At 40.4% G+C, this 23,521-nt stretch overlaps 1 protein-coding gene and 1 non-coding gene across 2 annotated transcripts; one reads left to right on the top strand and one right to left on the bottom strand.

The window, feature by feature from the left end:
• Positions 1-1,832: 1,832 nt before the first annotated feature.
• On the top strand, positions 1,833-6,095 carry LOC148874860 (uncharacterized). The gene is made up of 2 exons (XM_088965895.1): positions 1,833-1,952; positions 5,481-6,095. Exon 2 carries the CDS (start codon positions 5,535-5,537, stop codon positions 6,084-6,086), a length of 552 nt encoding a protein of 183 aa, XP_088822021.1. The 5' UTR covers positions 1,833-1,952; positions 5,481-5,534; the 3' UTR covers positions 6,087-6,095.
• Positions 6,096-18,435: 12,340 nt separating this feature from the next.
• On the bottom strand, positions 18,436-18,542 carry LOC148874859 (small nucleolar RNA R71). The gene has a single exon (XR_016106037.1). It is a non-coding gene; the product is annotated as a small nucleolar RNA R71 (small nucleolar RNA).
• Positions 18,543-23,521: the final 4,979 nt, after the last annotated feature.

Raw genomic sequence — 23,521 nt, 5'->3', positions numbered from 1 at the left:
TTTTGAAAAAAAAAAAAACCAATTTGCTTTTGTCTTTCAAAACAAAAAGAGTTCAGAAACATGTTTTTGTACATTTTCTTGCTGATATGGAAATTTCAAAAACAAATGAAACAAATACATTCATGTTATAGATCACCCCCAAATAGAACAACATTAAATAGTGGATATCAAAGAAGCATCCCTATTGTTCCTTGAAGAATGTGGTTTTCATTAACTGAGAAGTTTGGCCATGTAACATGCCAAAAAAAAAAAATCTCTGGCAAATTAAATAGAGGGGTAGTGCGAGAACTTTATATAAAGGGTAAATTACAAATACCCTTATATTATGGGATCAACGGTAATTACCTCACTGAACTTTCATTTATGACAAAGACAACCCTGTACTATAGGATCAGCGATAGTTACCCCTGAATTTTCATTTGCGATAAAGATTCCCAAGCCTTCACTTTGTGACAAATACCCCCAATCGTTAAGTCAAACAATGGAATGCATTAAATTACCAAAATACCTATCCGAATTTTCCTTATTTTCTTTCCCACACCCTTTTCTCTAAAAAATGAATGATAATTTCAGGAAAATGGCAGCTTATGAAAAATAGGAAACGATCCAAAAAGACAATTAACTTCGAAAATTAGTTTTCTAAATATAATGCTGAAGTCCTCTCGGTTGCTCTAAATATCTTTGCAGATTTCTGGCTTGATGCAATATTCAAATGAAATGGTAGAGGCTTCTTTTTGATAGATGCAAATTTAAGGTTTCATTTGGTTTTTCATAATTTATTGGAGAAATGAGTGAATACTTTTTATATTTTAAGATGAAGAGATACATTCATGTCAGTGAAATGAAACAAGAATTTGAAGAAATTTGTTTTTACATGACAGTGAAATGATTCTTGTTATTTTTTATCTGGTTTTGTTTGGAGAAAATGGAGGTACTTTGGGTCAATTACGTTTATTTTTCATGCTAATTGTGTGCAATCAAACACTGTTAAATTGCATTTTTTTTTTGGCAAATCGTTCGTTTTGTTTCCTTCTACTTGCGACCAAAAGGAACCCAAACGAGAGACCTGTCGCAGAAATGGTTTACATACACCCTGGATTCGAAAATTTGGTCTAGAGTTAAACTATTAGAATTCCCTCCCTGTTTTAATATTCTGATCTGAACCTCTTTCTCTTTTCAGATATTGGAGGATAGAATCTCATCCTTCTTCGGCTCTTCCACTAACTACAAAGAGAAGGTTCCATCACCAGCAGTACTACAAAATAAAATACCGATATCCCTTGGCTCTTGCCCTTCTGCGCTCCGTAGAGTCTCTTTGCTCTGTTCTGCTTATTTTATATTCCTGAAGGGTCTCTCTTCCACTTCTGACCAAATCAAATTTCTTTTTATCTCTGCTCAGTTTCCGATGTTTAATCCCAAAGTTCCTTCTTTTAATTCACGATGGGTATATCAAGTCTCCCTGTTCCATCTGAAGGAACCCTCTGCGTCCTCCTGGTAAATACAACCCTTTCAATCTCAATCTTCAGAGGAATAATTCGGTCCATCCTTAGCATCGTTGGAATCCGTTTATCATCATCGTCAGCAGATTCAATCGTTGTGGCACCAGAGCCCTTTGATTTTCGTTTGCGTCTATCTCCATCAATCACTCTCGTGGAGGAGTTCCGGTGCCGGATTCCAGCATTCCGCTTCGGGTCCGTCTTTAACTGTAACTGCTCTGGCCGTGAGTGTTCCATCTGCCTGACTCAGTTTGAACCAGACTCAGAGATAAATCAGTTGTGTTGTGCTCATTTCTTCCACAGAGCTTATCTGGAGAAGTGGTTAGAATATTGAAACACTATATGCCCTGCGTGCAGAACTCCTATGGTGCCTGAAGAAGCTGCTTCTTGCATTTGGTAGACAGTAGAAACAGGCTCACCAGGCACTAGCCTGTGCTGACCGCTGAGATATCATACGTGAGTGAAACTCTTCACAATCAGTGTACACAGCTGTGTATATGCCCTAGAGAAGGTTATGCATTACGATGATGAGAATCTTCTGTCACAGAGAAGTTACAGTTTATGAATTTATGAAGATCTCTGAAACATTTTTTTTTTCCATATCTGTTTGTTTATTATCTTAAGCTTGGTTTCTGTGTTGGAGTTTAGTATTACTATTAATACTAGGGACGTCAGTGGGTCGGGTTAGGTGCTAAACCCTTATCGGGTTTCAGGTCGGGTTCGAGTTGGGGTGAACCCGTATATCAATTGGATATAGGTATTCTATACATGAGGCAGGGTGGGACGAATTCTATGACTCCAGATCTCCTGCCCACATTTACCCATAGTACACAATCTCTATGAATTGGGGATTATCTCCTCATGCATAATACTGTATAAGAGAATGAGATGTCCCCCATGTGTGACAGTAATATTATATGGATAGATATAGGCAGAGTTCTTATGGGCAAAAGATCCAGACTCGAGTTCAAAACCCCCCCTCTTCATTTAATCGGATTGGGGCAGGTTCGATTTGGATTTAGGCAAATCCATACGAAAGCCAACCCATTGACATCCCTAATTAATACCTATTATTTTCAGTTTTCATGAAAAATTAAAAACTGTTTGAATTCCTTTTGTAAGCAGGGCAAATTACCTATGTCTCCGTTTTTTCTTTCAAATAAGGTGTTCATTGTCCGGTTCAATTCAGTTCGGAGACCAAACCGTTTTTGTGTAGAAATTGAACCAAACCAATTTGTTTTACTATGATTTGGTCCAGTAGGGTTTGGGTCATTTTATTGGGGTGCAATTCAGAAAGTTATTATATTATATATAATATATATTTCGCTTTATGGTTTGGTTTGGTTTGGTTTCCAACATTAAAAAAGGTTAACTAAAACTATAAACCTGAATTTAAAATTATTCCAAACTAAATTATACCATTTTTAACTCGAGACCAAACCAAACTACCAAATTCAATGTGGTTCAATTTGATTTCATAGTTTGGATCGTATATGATTGTTGGTGGTGCATGATCTGAATGCTCCTAAATGGAGGAAAGTTCAGACGTCTGTTTGCATAGCTAGGCGGTTGAACTGCAAGGAAAGAGAATTCAAAGGACCCGGGGTGGCTTACCCAGTGTGTCTGCTCCGGTGCTTAAGTTAGTAGTTGTTATGCGAGCTGAAAGCTTGTATACTAGAAGGCTAGTGAGCAAATAATCGCACGTACCTTGTGACAATGGGGTTGGTGCACTTATATAAGTGAGCTGTCATAGGTATTACGAAACACTTTCAAGATCCCTAGCCCGTACTACTAGGAATCATTTCCACACTTGGAGATGGACTTTGTGTGAGCTGATAAGGCTTATCATGTCCATCCGATCCGGGCGAGATAAGGATAAGGCCAAATGTGTGGCGTGATCCCAGAGAGGTCGGAGACAACTGGCTAGCTTCTAGGAGTTGGCTATGTGTCACCTCGGCAAGTCGGGCCATCACAAGTAACTCAGAACTTGGTCTTGGCCGAGGTGCCTGAGGTACTTGAGCTGATCTGGCCTGCTGAGGTGGCAGGGAGCAATGAGTTATTGTCTAGTTAGCATATCACTTCCACGTGTCTAGGTGTCGATAGGTCAGGTCAAATTACCCCTCATCAATTGCCTCCCACTCCCGTGCCAGGGGTACTTGACCTAGTGCGGGAGTTCATGATAAGCCTGGGTGGATTTGGCTTGGTCTTCATCTTGGACAAGGTCCGGTCTACAGGTCAGACCTTAATGACTAAACTGGCTTAACCACACAACTAGATTGCATCTCGAGAATGCGCGGACAACACTTGGATTATAAATTCTGCGGACGTCAAACACGTGCTTAACCAATTTTGACCCCAAAAGTCGAGAGACCGCTCTCATGGGAACCGTTGGATCTGGTTGATCTGAGCCTTTCGTGATTAGCTATAGCGGCTATAAATAGGGGCCTTGGGGTCCCATTTTCCTTGTCCTAATTTGAGCTCTCGCGTTTTGGAGGTCATGTGTGAACTTTGGCATTCCAGGTCAGTTTTCTTTCTTCAGTCTTCAAGGTTGATCTTTATTCTTCTCTTCGTAGGTAAGTCGTCTTCCCTTGTACCAATTTGTTCTTTTGTTTCCTTCCATTATGTCAAGTAGCAATAGTTTGTTCGAAGAGAGTGGGAAGTCTGGTCAGGCCGAGGAGGGCACCACGGATCAAGACTTAGAGTCCGGTCTAGTCGAGGTGGGCACCTCAGTTCAGGACTGAAAAGCCTCTAACAAGAAAGCGTCACCTTCATACCATGTTCGCCCATCTCGAGGACTAGACCACTTCGGTCTTTCTACCATGTCACCTGAGTAGATCCACGTTCTAGATACATAGTATAAATTCCCTTATCACTATGGTTATTACCTACTTTTGGAGGGCTTCCCCTAGGAACATGAGCACGAGGAGATAACAGTATTCGCAGAGCACTTGATTGTCAGGCTTCACTTCCCTCTTTACCCCTTTATTATTGAAGTTCTAAAATTTTTTGATGTCATCATTGACCAACATCACCTGAACTTGGTTTGCACCCTGGTCGGTACTATCTCCCTTTTCACGACGTCGATCTCCCCTTAGACTTAGATACCTTCAACTTGCTGTGCTCCATAAAGAAAAATCCAGCCAGCCTAAGGAAGCAAACAAGTATAGTTATTGTATAGCTTACCGACCTAGATGCAAACTTTTTCATGAGTATCCCTCAAAGGTTCTGGCCTGGAAGAGGAGATACTTCACGATTGTTGTTGATGAGGGGTGACCTTTCCCAATACACTGGAGGGAAGGCATTAGTGACCCCGGGGATCGTTTGGATAGGAAGATGAAAAAAAAGATGCACTCCCTGGCAGAGATTGGCCTAAGGCTAAAGGACTACTTGGCTGAGGAGAAGCTCGTTAAGGCCGGGTTGGGTCCTCCGGGTAGGTTGTCATTTCGGGTGAGGCTATTTCGTCTTCTCATGTTGTTTCCTTTTGTATTTCTTTGGTTGATCTTCTATTCATCTTCCACAGGTATTATGACTGACATCCTAATGACTCAATTTTTCTCTGACATGAAGAAGAGAAAGAGGAAAGCATCTGAGGTGACTCTTCCCAGAAACTGACAGCCGAACCCACTACATCAGATAGGACTGAGGACCCCCTAGTCATTAACTTGGTCAAGGACGACCAATAGAGGAAGTCACTGCCTTATTAGCCCAGGAATGGCCCAGTCCTTTGACCCTTGGTCTAGCCATCCTAGGGTCAACTCTTTAGGTGAGGGCCCCAAGGAGAACCGAAGTATCATGGACATACGGGTCATCCTCAAAAATAGTAAGGAGGGGATTTTTCCTGAGATCTCTAAATTTGCTGAGTAGCAAACTCCCGAACTGGGTGCAAAGGTGCTAGGCCACCTCATGGTGGTGTGTCTCTGATCTCAATACTAAGCTATTACTTCTATTTTCTCTGGTACTTAGTAAATTTTGCTTCTTTTGCAGATAAACTCCAAGATTCACACACTTATGAAGCAGTCTGTGTAGCACGCTACGAAAATGAAAACTGTCATGGCGATGGTTGTAGAATATCGGTCTAAGGTAGAGAAGGCCACTGGGGTCATCAATAAGTTGGAGGCTGAATTGGTGGTGAAGAACGAACAACACCAGAGGGAGGTTGAAAGATTGATGAACGAGGCCAAGGAGCAAAGGGTCACTTTTACTGAGTGTGAGGCTACTCTCTCTCAAGGGATCAAGGACGCCAAGGCTGTTGCCATTGATAAATTTAAATCCTATGTGGAATTTAGTAAATTGAGGAAGGACCTCTATCTTCTAGCCTTCTATAAAGGCTTCAAACTTTGTCGTTGGTTGGCTAGGCGGGCATTCCTTGAGCTCAACCTTGGAGCTATCACTACCGTGGGTGTCACTATGGAGATGGTGCTTAAGGCTGATGATGACCCAAACTCTGAGGAGGAAGATGATGACTTCGATGAGGGAGCTGTGGAGAAGGATGGCCAGGATGCTGTTGCCGAGGAAGCCATGGACACCGATGAGGTTAAGAACTCTACAATCATTGAGGAGGATGGGAGCGATGAGCCCCACGATGACTAGCCACTACCTCTTTTCTTGGACCCCTTTTGTACAAACATCAATCACCGAGCCTCCGAGCTCGGTTTAGTAGGTTTTTCACTTCTCTTTTTTTTTTGTCTTTTTGATGTACAAATTCATATTTTACAAGTAATGAAAATACAATTGCTCTTTTCACCACCTCGCACACAATAGTCTTCAAGAAACTTAACTTCTCTAGAAAATCTCCCAAGTATAGGTTCTCCCAAGGTGCCTAACTTTTTAGAACAACTAGGCATGGTAAGGTATACAACCCGAACTACCTATGCATTGATAAGGCATAAATAAAACATAGCCAAACTGCCCATATGCTTGAAAAGTGACTGGGTCTTATTTTGTTGTGGTGTTGAGGTCATCACTGGCTAGATATTTAGGCCCTTAGGCCTAGAGTGGCTCATGGTCCACTCTTTGTTGTATTATTTAGCTGATGTGCGGCTTGACCAGGTCGCCAAAGTGGTGGTCATTCATACTTGGAAACTTTTCAATGTGGCAGATGCTTCACTCCCGAGCTCATAAGTAGTACTTTCTTAGGTTATCGATGTTCTAGGCACGTGGCACTTGCCTCCCTTCCATTGTCTCGAGCTCGTACGTCCTTCACCAAACATTCATTGCACTCTTTAGGGACCCTCCCAATTCGGTCCTACCTTACCTACACCATGCTCAGGTACCATTACTTTCTGAAGTACAGGTCACCAACTTGGAAGTAGCGTCACTTGACTTGGGCATTATAGTACTGATCGACTCGCTGCTGGTAGGTTATAGTCGGAATATAGGCCAAGTTATGCACTTCTTCGATCAGATCAAGGCTGGTCCGCATCTCCTCTTCATTAGCCTCCTCATCGTATGCCTCTAACTGCAAGGTTGGCACCTCGATCTTAGTTGGGATGACTGCCTATGTACCATACATCAGGTTGAACGAGGTTTCTCTAGTTGTAGTCTTGATGGTAGTTCAGTAGGCCCATAGGACATTGGGCGGCTTGTCGACCCACAAACCCTTAGCTCATGAAAGTTGAGCTTTGAGTCCATGGGGGATTGCCCTATTCGTTTACTCTGCCTGACCGTTCACTTGTGGATGCGCCACTGACGTGAAGTTATGCTGGATCCCCATCTCAGCACACCAATTTTGGGATTTGATGTATTTGAACTGCTTCCTGTTGTCGGATATCAGTACCTTCGACAATCCAAATCTTCATAATAATTCTTCTAGAAGAAACTCTATACATTCTGGGTTGTGATGGTCACCAATGGCTCAACCTCCACCCACTTTGTGAAGTAGTCAACTGCCACGACTAGGAATATTCTCTGCCCGATTGTAGGTGGGAATGGACTGAGGATGTCTATTCCCACTGGACAAAAGGCCATGGGCTAGTCAAATACTTCAAGTCGGTAGTGGGTTGGTGAAGAATGTTCTTGTGCCTTTAGCAGTTATCACACTTCTAGACAAGCTCAAGTGCACCCGTCTTCATTGTAGGCCAGTAATATATTTGCCTTAGCACTTTCTGGGCTAGCGCCCTACCCCCCAGGTGTCCTCCACAAAGACATTCGTGGATCTTGTGTAGCACCTGGCTTGCCTCTATATAGCCACCCGTCAATAAGAACACAACGAGTTGATGAAGGCTCTACCCTCCGAGATGAGTTACGATCTGCTAGTAGAGTCCCATGGAGCAGATAGTTCACAAGTAGGTCAACCTAGCTCAGTTCTGTAATCAACACAGGAACGACCTCTTTTACCACCTGCACAATGCTAGGTTGTAGTAGGTCTTCAATGTACACCATCCTCATGGTGATGTCACTCAAACTAGCCAGCTTAGACAGTGCATCAGCCTCAGCATTTTTCGATCTCGGTACTTGTCAGATGAACCAAGAGTGGAAGCCGGGCAGGAGTTCCCTTACTTTGGCTAGATAGGCCATCATGGCGGGTTCCTGAGCCTCGTACTCATCATCCACCTAGTTCACGACCAACTGAGAGTCGCTGCATACCACAATGTACTTCATGCTGACCTCCTTCGTCAACGTTAACTCGGCTATTAGTGCCTCATACTCCGCTTCATTGCTCAGCACTTTGAATGCAAACTGGAGAGAATACTCCAGCTTCACCTTGCTTGGCCCGTACAGTTTGAGTCCAAATCCGCTTCCTCACTGATTAGATGAGTCATCAATGTGTAGGATCTAGGGCTCCTCGTCCTAAGATGGGGTCTCCCTGGCTCAAATGGGCACCACGCTAGTTGATGCCTCTGACGTGATGGTCGGCTCAATCATCTCAGGGTCTGGCGTATTGAACGTACATTTAGCAACAAAGTCTGCCAAGACCTGTGCTTTTATCTCTGGGTGTGACTCGAACCAGATGTTGTATTCGCTCAGCTCGATGGCTCACTTCGTCAACTGCCCTGAGACCTCAGGCTTCTAAAGGATGTGCCTCAGGGGTTTATTAGTTAGGACGACAATGGTGTGGGCTTGGAAGTAGGGGTGTAGCTTTTGAGTTGTGATGACTAGTGCGAAGGCCAGCTTTTCGATGTCGGGGTACCTGGTCTCAACTTCTTGCAAAACCTTATAGATATAGTAGATTAGTCTTTGAACCCGCTCTACTTCTCTTATTAATACCAAGCTGACTACCCCATCACTCGTAAAGAGGTAGAGTCTTCGCTCATCTCCAGGTTCAGGCTGGGTCAATGCCGGTGGTGAACTTAAGTATCTTTTGAGCTCATTGAATGCGAGCTAGCACTCCTCAGACCACTCAAAGTCCTCGTTCTTTTTTATAGCCTTGAAAAATGGAGAACACCGACCAGCCAATTTAGACATAAATCAGTGGCAATTAAGCCAATTAACTTTTGCAATTCTTTTATTGTTTGGGGCGGTCTCATATCTAAAATAGCTTGGATCTTGTCTAGGTTGGCTTCGATGCCACATTGGTTTATGATGTAACTGGGGAATTAGCCCGACGTGACCCCGAAGACACACTTATTCAGGTTTAGCTTCATGTTAAACTTTCTTAAAATTTCAAAAACACAGCTTAAATCATCAATAAGAGAAGAAGAAAACTATGTCTTTATGACCATGTCATCTACATAACACTCAACTTTATTGCCTATTAAAGGCTCAAAAACTTTGTTTACAAGACACTAGAAGGTTGCTCCAATGTTTTTAATCCAAAGGGCATGACTTTATAACAATACAACCCTAGTTCAGTTACAAAAGCGGTTTTTTCCTAGTCGGCTAAGCCCAACCTGGTTTGGTTGTAGTTGGAATAGGCGTCCATGAAGCTCAGCAACTCATGCCCCGAGGTTACATCTACCAGGTGATCTATTCTGGGAAGGGGGAGGCTATCCTTTGGGTAGGATTTGTTAAGGTTGGTGTAGTTGACGCACATGCCCCACTTGTCATTGGCTTTCTTCATGAGCACAGGATTTGTTACCCAACTCGGGTACTGGGCCTCTCTAACAAAGTCTACTGCGAGGAGCTTCTCAACTTCCTCATTTACTATCCTCCACCTCTCTGGGGTGAGGTTTCTCTTCCCTTGCTTGACTGGCCTAACTAAAGTGTCCACATTAAGCTTGTAAGTAATTAAGCTAGGGTCAATGTCGGGCATCTCTACTGCCAACCATGCAAAAACTTCTAAATTTTCAAGTAAAAATCTTACCAATTGTGACCGAAGTGGTTTTTTTAGGCAAGCGCCAATCTTGAGAGTCTTCATGGGCTTGGTATCAAAGACCGGGACCTAGACCATATCCTCCATCGGTGCAACTAGCTTGTCGGTGTGTTCAGGGGGTGGCTCCAGCTCGACATCATCTGCTAGCTTTGTTTTTCCTTTTAGTGCCGCGATGTAGCACTTCCATGATTCCAACTGGTTGCCCTGTACTACTCCCACTCCGTATCTCGTCAGAAATTTCATTGAGAGGTAATAGGTCGACACCACTACACAGAGGGCACACAAAATAGGCCAACCTAAGATGGCATTGTAGGGGGACGGAGTGGCGACCATGAGGAAGTTGTGCTCAAACCAAATAGTATTAGGCTATGCTCCTGCTGCCACCGGCACTTTGATCCTGTCGAGAGGCTTCACTACGTCTCCACCGAAATTCACGAGAGGCATGTCTGCTATCTAAAGGTCCTTCTCATCTAGATTCATCTTCTCGAACAGTTTTGACAACAAGGGCATCATCATGCGGATACTAGATCCCGCAAGTATCATACTTAATGAACTGCCATAAATACCCACGATGAATCAGCTCTTCAATCTCATCCTTCAGGTTTTGATAGCTCTCTATATCATGCCCAATATCCTAGTGGAAGTGACAGTACCGGTTTTGGTTGTGGTTGGTGAGGTCTCCTCTCATTCTAGGTGGACACTTGATGTAGTTGGCTTCCTTTATCCACATTAAGATCTCACCTCATTTTGTGTTTAGGGCGGTGTAACTCTAGTTCTAGATTGAGGGGTTCTAGATCACCGACCTAATTTAGACCCCCGACGTGGTGATCGGCTCTAGGTGACTTGCTTTGCCTATTGCACGGTGACTTGCTTCTTTTCGGCAACTTACTCTTTTGCTATTGATGTTTGTTGATGCTGCTTTCTTCCTCTGTTCTCCTCCTTTTCCTAGCCTGGTGCAGCTCGAACTGGAACCCGAGAGCCTCATCTGCCTTAATAAACTTGTCAACATCTGTGAGGAACGCCTCCATGGGAGTTGGTGGGTTCATCTCAAGTTGCCAACGAAGATTAGGGTGGCACTCCCTTCTGGGACATAGTGAGCTCTACGGCCGGGTCAAGGTTTGGTACTTGAAGCCTCTTGAGATTGAATCTTTTAATATAGTCCCTGAGGGACTCATTCTCCCGCTAGACCACCTTCAATAGGCTCATCATTGACTTGGGGAACTTCTTGCTTGTAGCAAAGTGCATAGTAAAGAGTTTCACGAACTGGTTCCAATTCCTGATTGAACCAGGAGGCAGTCCATGGTACCATAGTCTCACCATACCTCTGAAAGTTGTGGAAAAGGCCATGTAGAGGCAGGCGTGATTCGCTCCATGAAGTAGCATCAGGGACTGGAAGCTATCGTTATGATCGTTGGGATTGGTATTGCCATCATAGGTTTCCTGTGTGGGTGCTTTGAAATTTTTCGGTCGTAGGGCTGAGAGGATCTCTAGAGCCAGGGGAAGGCCGGCTCAACTAAATCAAGGTTGGCTAAACAGTAGCCGAACTAACCTCTCTCTTCTTCTCGGTCTCTACCATAGGGGCAACGCTGCTCTTGGCGGTGAAGCAGAGTGCACATCTGCGGCGTCGCTTCTTCGTTACATCGTTGGTGTTGTTCGCTTTTGTATTAGCCGGAGTCTCGACTTTGACATTCTCCCAGTCTCTGACATTGTCCTGAACAGGGGTTGAGTCCCAGTTGTCGATGTGGTAGGACGGATCCGGGGCTAGGTCCCTGCTCCTCAAGCCAAGCTGCTGGTTGCTGGGTTGTTGATCATCTTGTCGATGGCGATGTTGGTCGTCCTGAGGGTGGACGTGTTGATCATTCTACAACCAGTGGGGCTGGTCGTTCCGGTGGCTGTGTTGTGACTAGTTGTTTCACTAGTCAACCACAAGAGCTCGGGGAGGTGACAAACATAGGGAGGTGCTAAATCTCAAGGTGGTGTCGGGCCCCAAGGTGGTAACTGGCCCCGAGGTGGAGATGGACTCCAGGGTGGTGATTGATGTCGGTGTTGCTAGTACTGCTGATGCTGATGCTGTTGTGGGGGCATAAGAATTTTGAACTTCTCCCATGCTCTTAGTTGTAGGTTCATACTCCTAACATGCATCTATCCCGACGAGAACCATAGAGGGCTCTACCGCTGGGAGAGGGGCACTCACATGAGGCACTGGTGTGTTGCCATGCTGTAATGGGAATGTCGGGTTCGACATCGCTGATACTCCTGGAATAGTGAGGGCCATGGTGAGTTGCCCAATAGTCATAGTGGGGATCTCTAGGTTAACTGCAAGCTGATCTTTCCCCCTAGTGATAGGCACTTCGACATTCTTGTTGTTGCTGGAAGATGCCATTGAGTTGGTGAAAGTAGCTGACTAAAAGGTAGGAACTTGGCATTTTGTCGTAGTTCCCACAGATGGCGCCAATTGCTGGTGCATGATTTTAATGCTCCTAGCTGGAGGGAAGCTTGGATGTCAGTTCGCTTAGCTAGCTGGTCAAATTACAAGGAAAGAGACCTTAGAGGACCCAGGGTGGCCTACTCGGTGTGGGTGCTTTGACGCTTAAGTTAGTAGCTCTTATGCAAGCTAAAAGCTTTATGCTAGAAGGCTAGTGAGCAAATAATCGTGCGTACCTTGTGATGTTGGGGTTGGTGCCCTTATATAGGTTAGCTGCCATAGGTCTTATGACTTCTGAGATCCCTGGCCCGTGCTACTAGGAATCCGTTCCATAGTCGTAGATGGACTTCGTGTGAGCTGATAAGGCTTACCATGTCCATCCGATCCGGGTGGGATAAGGATAAGGCTTGTAGATGTGTAGTGTGATCCCGAAGTGGTCGGAGATAGCTGGCTAACTTCTAGAAGTTGGCTATGTGTCACCTCAGCAAGTCGGGCCATCACAAGCTACTCGAACCTTGGTCTTGGCCTAGGTGCCCGAGGTACCCGAGCTGACCTGGCATGTTGAGGTGGCAAGGAACACTGAGTTGTTGTCCAATTAGCAGATCGCTTCCACATATCCGAGTGTCGATAGATCGGGCCAAATTACCCCTCATCAATGGTCAAATACTAACACCACCCCTTAGGTTAATTTATTAATTTATCCACCCTTGGGTTTGTTTATTAATTCTGAGTATGGCTAATAACTTTTAAAGTTCCATTTTACCCTTTATTTACACCTTATTTATTATAAAAAAATGCCCATATTTTACTCTTTTTTATCTATTTTACCCTCTATTTGCACCTTAAATATCTCCTATGAATGACAACATACAAGGAGGGAAATATTCCTATGTGTAGGTAGAAGTGTAGGGAGGATGGTGTGAGACAATCTATGAGGAGAAAATCCAAACTCTTGGCTTTTAAAGATCAAAAAACCAAAATTTTGGGTTTTTTCATTTGGTAATAATCAGCCCAGTAGATCATAAGACCCCTCTCCTAAAAAGTTCAAAAGACACGAAAATGGAAATCTATATGAAACATCTATTTATAATGCATTATCAAATGGTCTCCCTTTTGATATGCAGAGATTTTGAAAGATTTTCCAAACACAGCATTAATGGTGTATCATCACCTAAGCCCTAGGACCACTTATTTTAAGTACTTATTTTCATAAGTACTTTAAATTATTGTTAGGACCAAACAAAAAAAACCCATTTTAGGTATTTAAACACGGTTGGTGAATAAACCTGAAATAAACACTTATTTGGAATGTTTTAAGACCTGAACCAGAGTGGACCAGATGGTTGGACCATTAAACCTAGGACCGAAGGCTATTCCGGTTTTTCGGAGGTGTTTTATAATGTTGATAAAAATTAAAATTGGTGGGTGTTGAGTGTTAACTGGTCCACAATACACCTTGTGGAAGGAACTAATCCACACCACACCATTGTCCACAGTTGTTCTGAACCATGGGCAAAATTGTGGATAGAATCTATCCACATCCATAGGGGCATTCTCTAAGTGAATGAAAAAACCATAATTTAATTTACATCTATTGATTCCATATATTTACATACTGTTTGTGAGATACACGATTGATCATGAATGAAAAAAAAACCATAATTTAAGAAAAAAATAATTTGAATAATAATATAAAATAATAATTGATAAAATAAAACACCAATACATTATTACTAATAAATATAAAATAAATGTATTTTCCATTTATGTAAAGTAGAAGATAAAAATGTATATAATATGAATTTATGTAATAGTACAAAACCATTTTGATGAACAAAAAATGGTAATAAAAATAACTAAAAGTTTAAAACTAGTTTAATGTTTAGAAAAATCATTATAATATTATCTTCATCAATAAACAATTTAAAAACAAATTTAATAATAAATGAATATGTTAAAAGATTAACAAAAATGAGGGTGATTGGGCTTGTGTAACACAAGTGCATTGCACTAAATTCTTCTCACAAATTGTCTACACCATAGTGTAGCTCATTGACAATAAAACGTTGTTTTAGATAAATTGAGGTGTTGCCCATCCCTGTCTATGCTATTTTGTGAACAAAGATGGTCCACATGAAACTGAACACCCCATTTTAAAACGATTCTGTCCATAATACATTAACAGTATCGAACACCCCCTTAAACCTACGTTTCAAAATGCTTGGAAACATAAAATGTTAATAGTGAGATATACATTTTATGTATATATTTTATTAAATACATGTTGCACAAAATGTTTAAAGCATGATTTGAACCTAGATATTTGGGACCAAAGTGTATAAACAACCATATAGCCAACACTATTTAAATATGTTATACTTTGCAAAAAATATAATATATATCAAATATGTGACTTGTAGTCAAATCATTTAACTCGTAACTTGACAGGTATTCTGGTTTTGTGTCCATTTTGAGTCTTACAACATTGCTTATTTGTGAAATAAGTGCTTAAAGGTAAGCAATAATTGGATAGATTTTAAGCACTTATTCATATCTTGGGAACCTTGGAAATATATGGTGATCAGTCAATTAACATCAATAGGAGTTGGGTTGGAAATTTACACTGATGTATATTCTAAACACCCACAAATAATTCATTGAATTTTACACTTTGACAATCAAGCGTGGTTGGTGTAAATTTTCAAAAACAAATGGTCCCAATTTTTATCTATCACTGAACCGGTTCACATTTTCCATGGATATAAAATTTGAATTTACACTTCAAATAAATACAGCCGTAATGAAAAAAAAAGTCCATCTAAACCCTAAGGAACTTGGATTCATCCTCAAAACGTAAAAGAACATGTTGATTTAAGGCAATCACCACTATACCTTTCTTTAGAGCAAAAGTCTAACCAAAAACTCTCTAACATCAGCAAGAGGTGGTCATCCATAAGAAACCTTACCAACAAGTGCAAACTGGAATGACCCAATAAAGAGATTGATTTTGACCTACGTCATGTCTGCTCAATGTTCTTCAATCAACTCTCAAGGTGAGTCCTCTTCTAGAAATAATGGATTGTGGGCTAAGGATTTGGCAGTCATATTATCGCACCAAACAGTAGAGGAGAGAGTTGAATGCCAAGCTTAGAGAGCATGGTAAGCTAAGAGAGTTCTACAGTAGTTGAGGCAAGGCATCGACACTCTGCTTCCGTACTGGACCTAGAGACAGTAGATTGCTTCTTCGAGCTCCAACACACAAGATTGGGGCCCAAAAATATAGAATAACCACTTTGAAACTGCCTATCAACGGGGCAGCTTGCCCAATCAGCATCAGCGAAGGTAGTGAGAGTGAGAGTTTTGGACAAAAGAAGAGATAGTCCATGCGTGATAGTACCCTTTAGATACTGAAGTATGCGCTTGACTATCGCCCAGTGAATAGTGGTGGAGCTTTAAGAAACTGGAAAAATTTGTTTATAAAACCACAAATATCTGGGTGAGTTAATGTCACATATTGGAGCGCACCAACAATGCTCTTGTAGATTCACCCTATGAGGAGTCGAGCCTAGTGCTGGCAGCCATTGGGGTAGGACACGATTTGGCTTCATGCATCAGAGCACATAGTAACAAATCTGATATATACTTATGTTGTGACAAATGAATACTAGAAGAAGAGCAGGTCAACTCAACTCCCAAGAAGTAGTGTGTTCGGCCGAGATCTCTCAAGGCAAACTGAGATGATAAATCAGCAATGAGAGATGAAATAGAAGAAGACTTGGAGCTTGTAATCAGAATATTGCCGACAAAAACTAGGAGAATAAGAGTCTCTCTCCCCTTTGGTACATTGAAGAAAAAGAGAGGAATCAGCCCTGGATTCAATGAAACCCAAGGTGAGAAGATAATCTCGAAGCCTGCAGGGCTTGTTTGAGGCCATACAAACTACGATTAAGTCGGAAAACATAGGAAGGGTTCCAGGGATCAATGAACCCAATATGCTGCTTCATATACAATTCATCAGTCAAAATACCATGTAAGAAAGCATTACTTACATATAGTTGATGAACACCCCAGTTTAGGAGAGAGCAAGTGAAAGAACAGTATGGATAGTGGTAGGCTTGACAACCGGATAGTGGTAATTTTACAGTTTCGGCGCCATGTAGTAATCTGGGCATAACTCTCCCATCCGGACTCTGATTGAAATGATTCAAGATGCATTGGAAAGATAAGGAAACACTCTAAAACTTTCATGTTTTTATAATTGATAGATTTGGACTGAATAAAAGTCAAAATCGAGCCCGAATTCTGAGCAAATTCGTAGAGAAGCCCAACTCGCAGCAGAAGCCCAGTTCACAAAGAAGCCTTGCAGAGGCCCAATTCATTAAGGAAACCCAATATGAATACAAGAATAAGAAAACTGCAAAAAGTCCTATCAGATTTAATTTTCTAAAATAATTCTACAAAGATAAAAGAGATTGAGATTACCAGATAATAGATAGGATAGGATTAGATTTAAACTAATAATTAGGAATTAGGACTTTCTATTTTTGAGAAAAAACTCCAAAAAGGAGTTGGAAACAGCCCCTCCTCCTAAAGCTATATAAAGGAGGGGTGGACTAGCACCAGGGAGGAATCAATCAATCAAGGGAGCAAGGAGAAATCCTCCAAGAGAGCTTCAGCCTCCAAGGAAGCAGTCAACAACCCAGGAGGAGAAGAAAGGCAGGGAAGAGGAGAATTGAAGACTCAAGGGCGAGGAGTTCCCCTCAATCAACTTCTATTCAAGAGTTTTTTTTTTCTTCAAACTTTACTCTCTGTTATTATTCAATTTCACTTATGTTTAATCTAAATTTTATCGTTGGAATGATTCTTTTCATTAATAATATGAGTAGCTAAATTTCTTGATCTAGGATTTGGATGTAGTCTTTTGATTTGCCTATGATAGATTTTGTTTAATTGACCGGGTCGTTGATTGTTGGGATTTATCTTTTATCTTAGGGCTTAATGTTAGTAATTAATTGGACATTAATTACTTGAGTTAAGGTTTTGTGTGAAGTAGCAAGAGTGGAAGCATAATACTAGTTCATTGAGATAATTGACCTAGGGTATGTGTTGCTTAGAGATAAGAACACTCCTTTGTGATTGTTAAACAGATTTTCATTGATCTTAAAGGGTTTGTGTTCATTGCCCGTGATCACGAGAGTAGACACACGGTTAGCATGAACACACGTGTTGTATCTTGAGAGAGAACTTCATATAATTTGGGAAAATCTGATCATAAATTCCAACAACAATAAACCAATCTAAAAAAATATAAGTATGTCATAGGTAATAATTTGATGAAACCCGAATCCTAGGCTTTTTATAATATTTTGAATTAAATCTATTTACTTGCATTATAATTTCTTTAATTTGGCTTGAGAATTGAATTTTTAATTTCTAAATAATAGAGAAATCTTAAAATTTGGTACTTGACAACACCTTCCCTGTGGGATCGACACACTATTCACACACTATTACTTGCCCACGATCTGTATACTTGCAGAAATCGTACAACAAGTTTTTGGTGCTGTTGCTTGGGAAGGCAATACTGTCAATATCAAAAAAATTTTGATACACTCTATTACTTTAGACCTCTAATTCTTTTTTTTTTTTAATCTGTCTTTTTGTTTTGCTCATTGCACAACCTTTTAGGTATTTATGTGAAGCGATCTAAATGTCCGATTAGAAGATCTAGATCTTGAAATTGATCGTAGGTGCAAAGCATTAACTAAAGCCAAAAAGAAGAGGCTTAGAAAGGAGAAAGAAGACAGGGCTAGGGAGTTGGAAAGTCAAGAAGGAGGAACACAAATTAATCAAGAAGCTTTTGAGGGAGTAAGAAAAGAAGAAGACATGGAAAACGACGCTAACAGATCCTTGCGCGAATTTGCCATACCAACTTCGACCATTCAGCCTAGCATTGAAAGGCCAATGGTTGCAGCTAATAATTTTGAGATCAAACCAGCAATCATTCAGATGTTAGTAGTCTCAGTTTGGGGGAGGAGTTATGGAAGACACCAATGCTCATTTGGCAAATTTCTTGGAGATCTGTGATACCTTTAAAATGAATGGCATTTCTGATGATGCCATCAGATTGAGGCTTTTCCCCTTTTCTCTTAGAGATAAAGCCAAAACATGGTTAATCTCTCAAGCTTCGGGATCAATTACTACATGGGATCAGCTCACAAAGGCATTTCTAGCAAAATACTTCCCACTAGGAAAAAACTGCTAAATTGAGGCATGACATCACCAGTTTCACTCAGTTTGATGGAGAGACTCTCTATGAAGCATGGGAAAGGTTCAAAGACTTGCAAAGAAAGTGTCCTCATCATGATATCCTTCCTGGATTGGTTGATAGTACAGACGTTCTATAATGGTCTCTCCCCTCTAATGAGAATTACTATTGATGCAACAGCTGGTGGGGCTCTCATGAACAAGAATGCTACAGATGCAAATGTTCTCCTTGAAGAAATGGCAGCTAATAACTACCATTGGTCTAATGAAAGAAGCATTACAAAAAAGGTTGCTGGTGTTTATGATGTGGATGGGTATTCTCTGCTTGCTTCCAAAGTTGATATGATAGCCAAGACCTTGGAATGAGTGAACATCAATGTTCACTCCAACCATCCAAAAGTGTGTGAATCTTGTGGGGGAAATCACCATAATTCAAATTGTCATGGGATGGAGCAAGTCCAGTTTGCCAATAATCCCAATTGGCAACCAAACAACCCTTACTCAAATTCTTACAACCCTGGATGGAGGAATCACCCCAACTTAGCATCGGGAAATCCAGGAAACCAAGGAGGCAACCAAAGGCAACCTTTCCAAAATAACTTTCAAGGGAGGAATCAAAATCAGCCCCAAGCACCAGAAGAAAACAGACCCTCCTATGAAACAACTTTAGAGAAATTCATTGGGGCTACTTCTGAAAGGTTTGAGAAGATAGAAAAGCAATATGATAGGTTGGAGGCAAAGGTTGATTAAATAGCTAGCCAAAATAGGAACTTGGAGATGCAAATAGGTCAAATGGCTAGTTCATTCATCGCAAGAGCTCAAGGTACTTTGCCTAGAAAAATTGAAGTCAATCCCAAGGAGCACTGCAAGGCAATTACTTTGAGAAGTGGCAAACAACTTGAGGAATTGATGCCAAAGAGAGTAGAAGAAGAAAGTGGTGAAGCTTCAACAGAAATTATTCAAGAAGAAATTCCAAATGACCAAGCTAAAGAAGAGAAGAAAGAAGAGTTGTCTAAACCACCAAAGGTCAAGCCTTATGTACCACCTGTTCCTTTTCCTCAAAGACTAAAGCAACAGAAATTGGACAAACAATATGAGAAGTTTTTGAACATCTTCAAGCAGCTCCACATAAATATCCCTTTCATAGAAGCACTTGCTCAAATGCCGACTTATGTGAAGTTTCTCAAAGAATTATTGTCCAATAAAAGGAAGATTGAAGACAATGCTGTTGTTGCACTTACTTAGGAGTGCAGTGCTATAATCCAACATAAGCTTCCATCAAAGCTTAAAGACCCAAGGAGTTTTTCTATTCCTTGCACCATAGGAGATACTGAGTTTGACAAAGCTTTATGCAATTTTGGTGCCAGTATAAATCTAATGCCATATTCTATTTTTGAAAAAATTGGATTGCATGAACTAACACCTACTACTACTGCCCTGCAATTAGCTGATAGAAGTATTAAATATCGTAGGGGAATAGTAGAAGATGTTTTAGTCAAAGTGGGAAATTTTATTATACATGCTGACCATTGTGTTGGATATGGAGGAAGATAGGACAATGCCCTTGATTTTAGGGAGACCTTTCCTTGCTACTGGTAATGCTTTAATTGACATACAAAAAGGTCTACTTACTCTTAAAATCAATGATGAAGAAGTAGTATTTAATGTATTTAAAACCATGAAATATCCTAACACAATTGAACATGAAATATATGCAATTGATTGCATTGATATTTGGGCAGTTGAAGTCGATGCATCTAAATCAGATGATCCTTTAGAACGTTGCATTCTTAACTCTTGTAAAAATGTGCAAGTCTTGGATGAAAAAATTAAGGTGGTTTTGAACTATTTGGAGGCCTGTCAAGAAGAGTTCAAGCCAAGACAAGGAAATTTTTTACCATTGGATGGATCGACCTCTACCAAGCAATTGTGACCTTCCATTGAAACACCTCCAGCTCACATAAAACTCCTCCCATCTATTGTGCAGGCCTCTATTCTAGATTTAAACTCACCCATGATGGATGAGAGGGGAAAACATCGGAAGTTGTAACTACAAGACCTGGAGGATCCGGTTTATGATTAAAAATAGGGAAGTTTGTTTTTCTTTTTTTTTTTCTCTTCTTGTTTTTATAGCTAAGTTATTTCCACCTTTTCTTTTTACCTTACATTCAAGACAATACATAGACTAAGTGATGGGGGGAGAGTATAGGATTTTATTTCAGTTTAAAAAAAAAATCAAAACCTCAACTCTTTTGAAATCAATTAAAACAATGTTCTAGGAAAATTCTTGTGAACCTAGTAATGAGGTATGATCAAGGAGTACATGACTTATTTGAAGCCATTTCCAGTTAAGCTAGTCCTAAATTCAGGTTTCAATAAATGGGATAGTTGTTTTACCATTGCTACAATTGATAGGATGGAGCATAAAATGCACCTACCAACCAAGTAATTCAATAATAGGATGGAGCATAAAATGCACCTACTAGCCAGTAAATTCAACAGTAGGACGGAGCATAAAATGCACCTACTGGCCGAGTGATCCAAAAGTGAGACAGAGCATAAAATGCATTAACTCTTAATAAAATAAAAAATATATATAAAAAAAGAGAAAATAAAAGAGAGGTTTTCCCTTATTTACTACCTGGTTGTGCTAATTTAATGGTTTTCAATAGTTAACTTAGAATATTTGTGGAGAAAGATGAAGAAGAGTTGAGTTTAAAATTGGTAGGATAATTAGTTTGTTCTTGTTTTATTTTTGCTTGAATTTTGTCTTGCCCGAGGATGGGCAAGGCTTAAGTGTGGGGGGGATTTGATGAGAATAAAAATTATCATCTTTTAATCCCTAAATATTCAGTCTTTTATACTTAATTAGTACTTAATTGGACTCATTATGCATGTATTTCGATTCAGGGCATGAAATAAGGCATCAGGAGAAAAACAAGGCTAATCGGGTAGTTTTGCATAGTTTCAGTGCTGCATAGTAATTTGGGCATAACACTCTCATCTGGACTCCGATTGAGATGATTCAAAATCATTGGAAATATAGGGAAAAACTCTACAACTTTCATGTTTTTAGGATTGATAGATTTGGACTGCATAAAAGTCAAAATCGGGCCCGAAGTCTAAGCAAATTCGTAGAGAAGCCCAACTCGTAGCAGAAGCCCAGTTCACAGAGAAGCCTTGCAGTGGCCCAATTCGTTAAGGAAGCCCAATACGAATACAAGAAGAAGCAAACTGCAAAGAGTCCTATCAAATTTAATTTTCTAATGTAAATTTAGAAAGATAAAAAAGATTGAGATTACTAGATAATAGATAGGATAGGATTAGATCTAAACTAATCATTAGGAATTAGGATTTTCTATTTTTGAGAAAGAACTCCAAAAAGGAGTTGAAAACAGCCCCTCCTCCTAAAGCTATATAAAGGGGGGGGGGGGACTAGCACTAGGGAGGAATCAATCAATCAAGGGAGCAAGGAGAAATCCTCCAAGAGAGCTTCAGCCTCCAAGGAAGCATTCAACAACCCAGGAGGAGAAGAAAGGTGGCGAAGAGGAGAATTGAAGACTCAAGGGCGAGGAATTCCCCTCAATCAACTTCTATTCAAGAGTTTTTTTTTTCTTCAAACTTTACTCTCTATTATTATTCAATTTCATTTATGTTTAATCTAAATTTTATAGTTGGAATGATTCTTTTCATTAATAAGATGAGTAGCTAAATTTCTTGATCTAGGATTTGGATGTAGTCTTTTGATTTGCCTATGATAGATTTTGTTTAATTGATCGGGTCATTGATTGTTGGGATTTATCTTTTATCTTAGGGCTTAATGTCAGTAATTAATTGGACATTAATTACTTGAATTAAGGTTTTGTGTGAAGTAGCAAGAGTGGAAGCATAATACTAGTTCATTGAGATAATTGACCTAGGGTATGTGTTGCTTAGAGATAAGAACACTCCTTTGTGATTGTTAAACTGATTTTCATTGATCTTAATGGGTTTGTGTTCATTGCCCATGATCACGAGAGTAGACACACGGTTAGCATGAACACACGTGTTGTATCTTGAGAGAGAACTTCATATAAACTGGGTAAATCTGATCATAAATTCCAACAACAATAAACCAATCTAAGAAAACATAAGTATGTCATAGGTAATAATTTGATGAAACCCGAATCCTAGGCTTTTTATAATATTCTGAATTAAATCTATTTACTTGCATTATAATTTCTTTAATTTTGCTTGAGAATTGAATTTTTAATTTCTAAATAGTAGAGAAATCTTAAAATTTGGTACTTGACAACACCTTCCCTGTGGGATCGTCACACTATTCACACACTATTACTTGCCCACGATCTGTATACTTGCTGAAATCGTACAACAAGTTTTTGGTGCTGTTGCTTGGGAAGGCAATACTGTCAATATCAAAAAATTTTGATACACTCTATTACTTTAGACCTCTAATTCTTTTTTTTTTAATCTGTCTTTTTGTTTTGCTCATTGCACAACCTTTTAGGTATTTATGTGAAGCGATCTAGATGTCCGATTAGAAGATCTAGATCTTGAAATTGATCGTAGGTGCAAAGCATTAACTAAAGCCAAAAAGAAGAGGCTTAGAAAGGAGAAAGAAGACAGGGCTAGGGAGTTGGAAAGTCAGGAAGGAGGAACACAAATTAATCAAGAAGCTTTTGAGGGAGTAAGAAAAGAAGAAGACATGGAAAACGACGCTAACAGATCCTTGCGCGAATTTTCCATACCAACTTCGACCATTCAGCCTAGCATTGAAAGGCCAATGGTTGCAGCTAATAATTTTGAGATCAAACCAGCAATCATTCAGATGTTAGTAGTCTCAGTTTGGGGGAGGAGTTATGGAAGACACCAATGCTCATTTGGCAAATTTCTTGGAGATCTGTGATACCTTCAAAATGAATGGCATTTCTGATGATGCCATCAGATTGAGGCTTTTCCCCTTTTCTCTTAGAGATAAAGCCAAAACATGGTTAATCTCTCAAGCTTCGGGATCAATTACTACATGGGATCAGCTCACAAAGGCATATCTAGCAAAATACTTCCCACCAGGAAAAAACTGCT

This window comes from Nelumbo lutea, chromosome 1 (assembly GCF_056320005.1).
Source record: "Nelumbo lutea isolate HS-2025 chromosome 1, American lotus-T2T, whole genome shotgun sequence".
NCBI classification, from domain to species: domain Eukaryota; kingdom Viridiplantae; phylum Streptophyta; class Magnoliopsida; order Proteales; family Nelumbonaceae; genus Nelumbo; species Nelumbo lutea.
This window is presented reverse-complemented; position numbering and strand designations above follow the sequence as displayed.

Excerpts from the sequence above, each read along its gene's own strand:
- LOC148874860 (XM_088965895.1), top strand. The coding sequence starts at position 5,535 with ATGAAAACTGTCATGGCGATGGTTGTAGAATATCGGTCTAAGGTAGAG.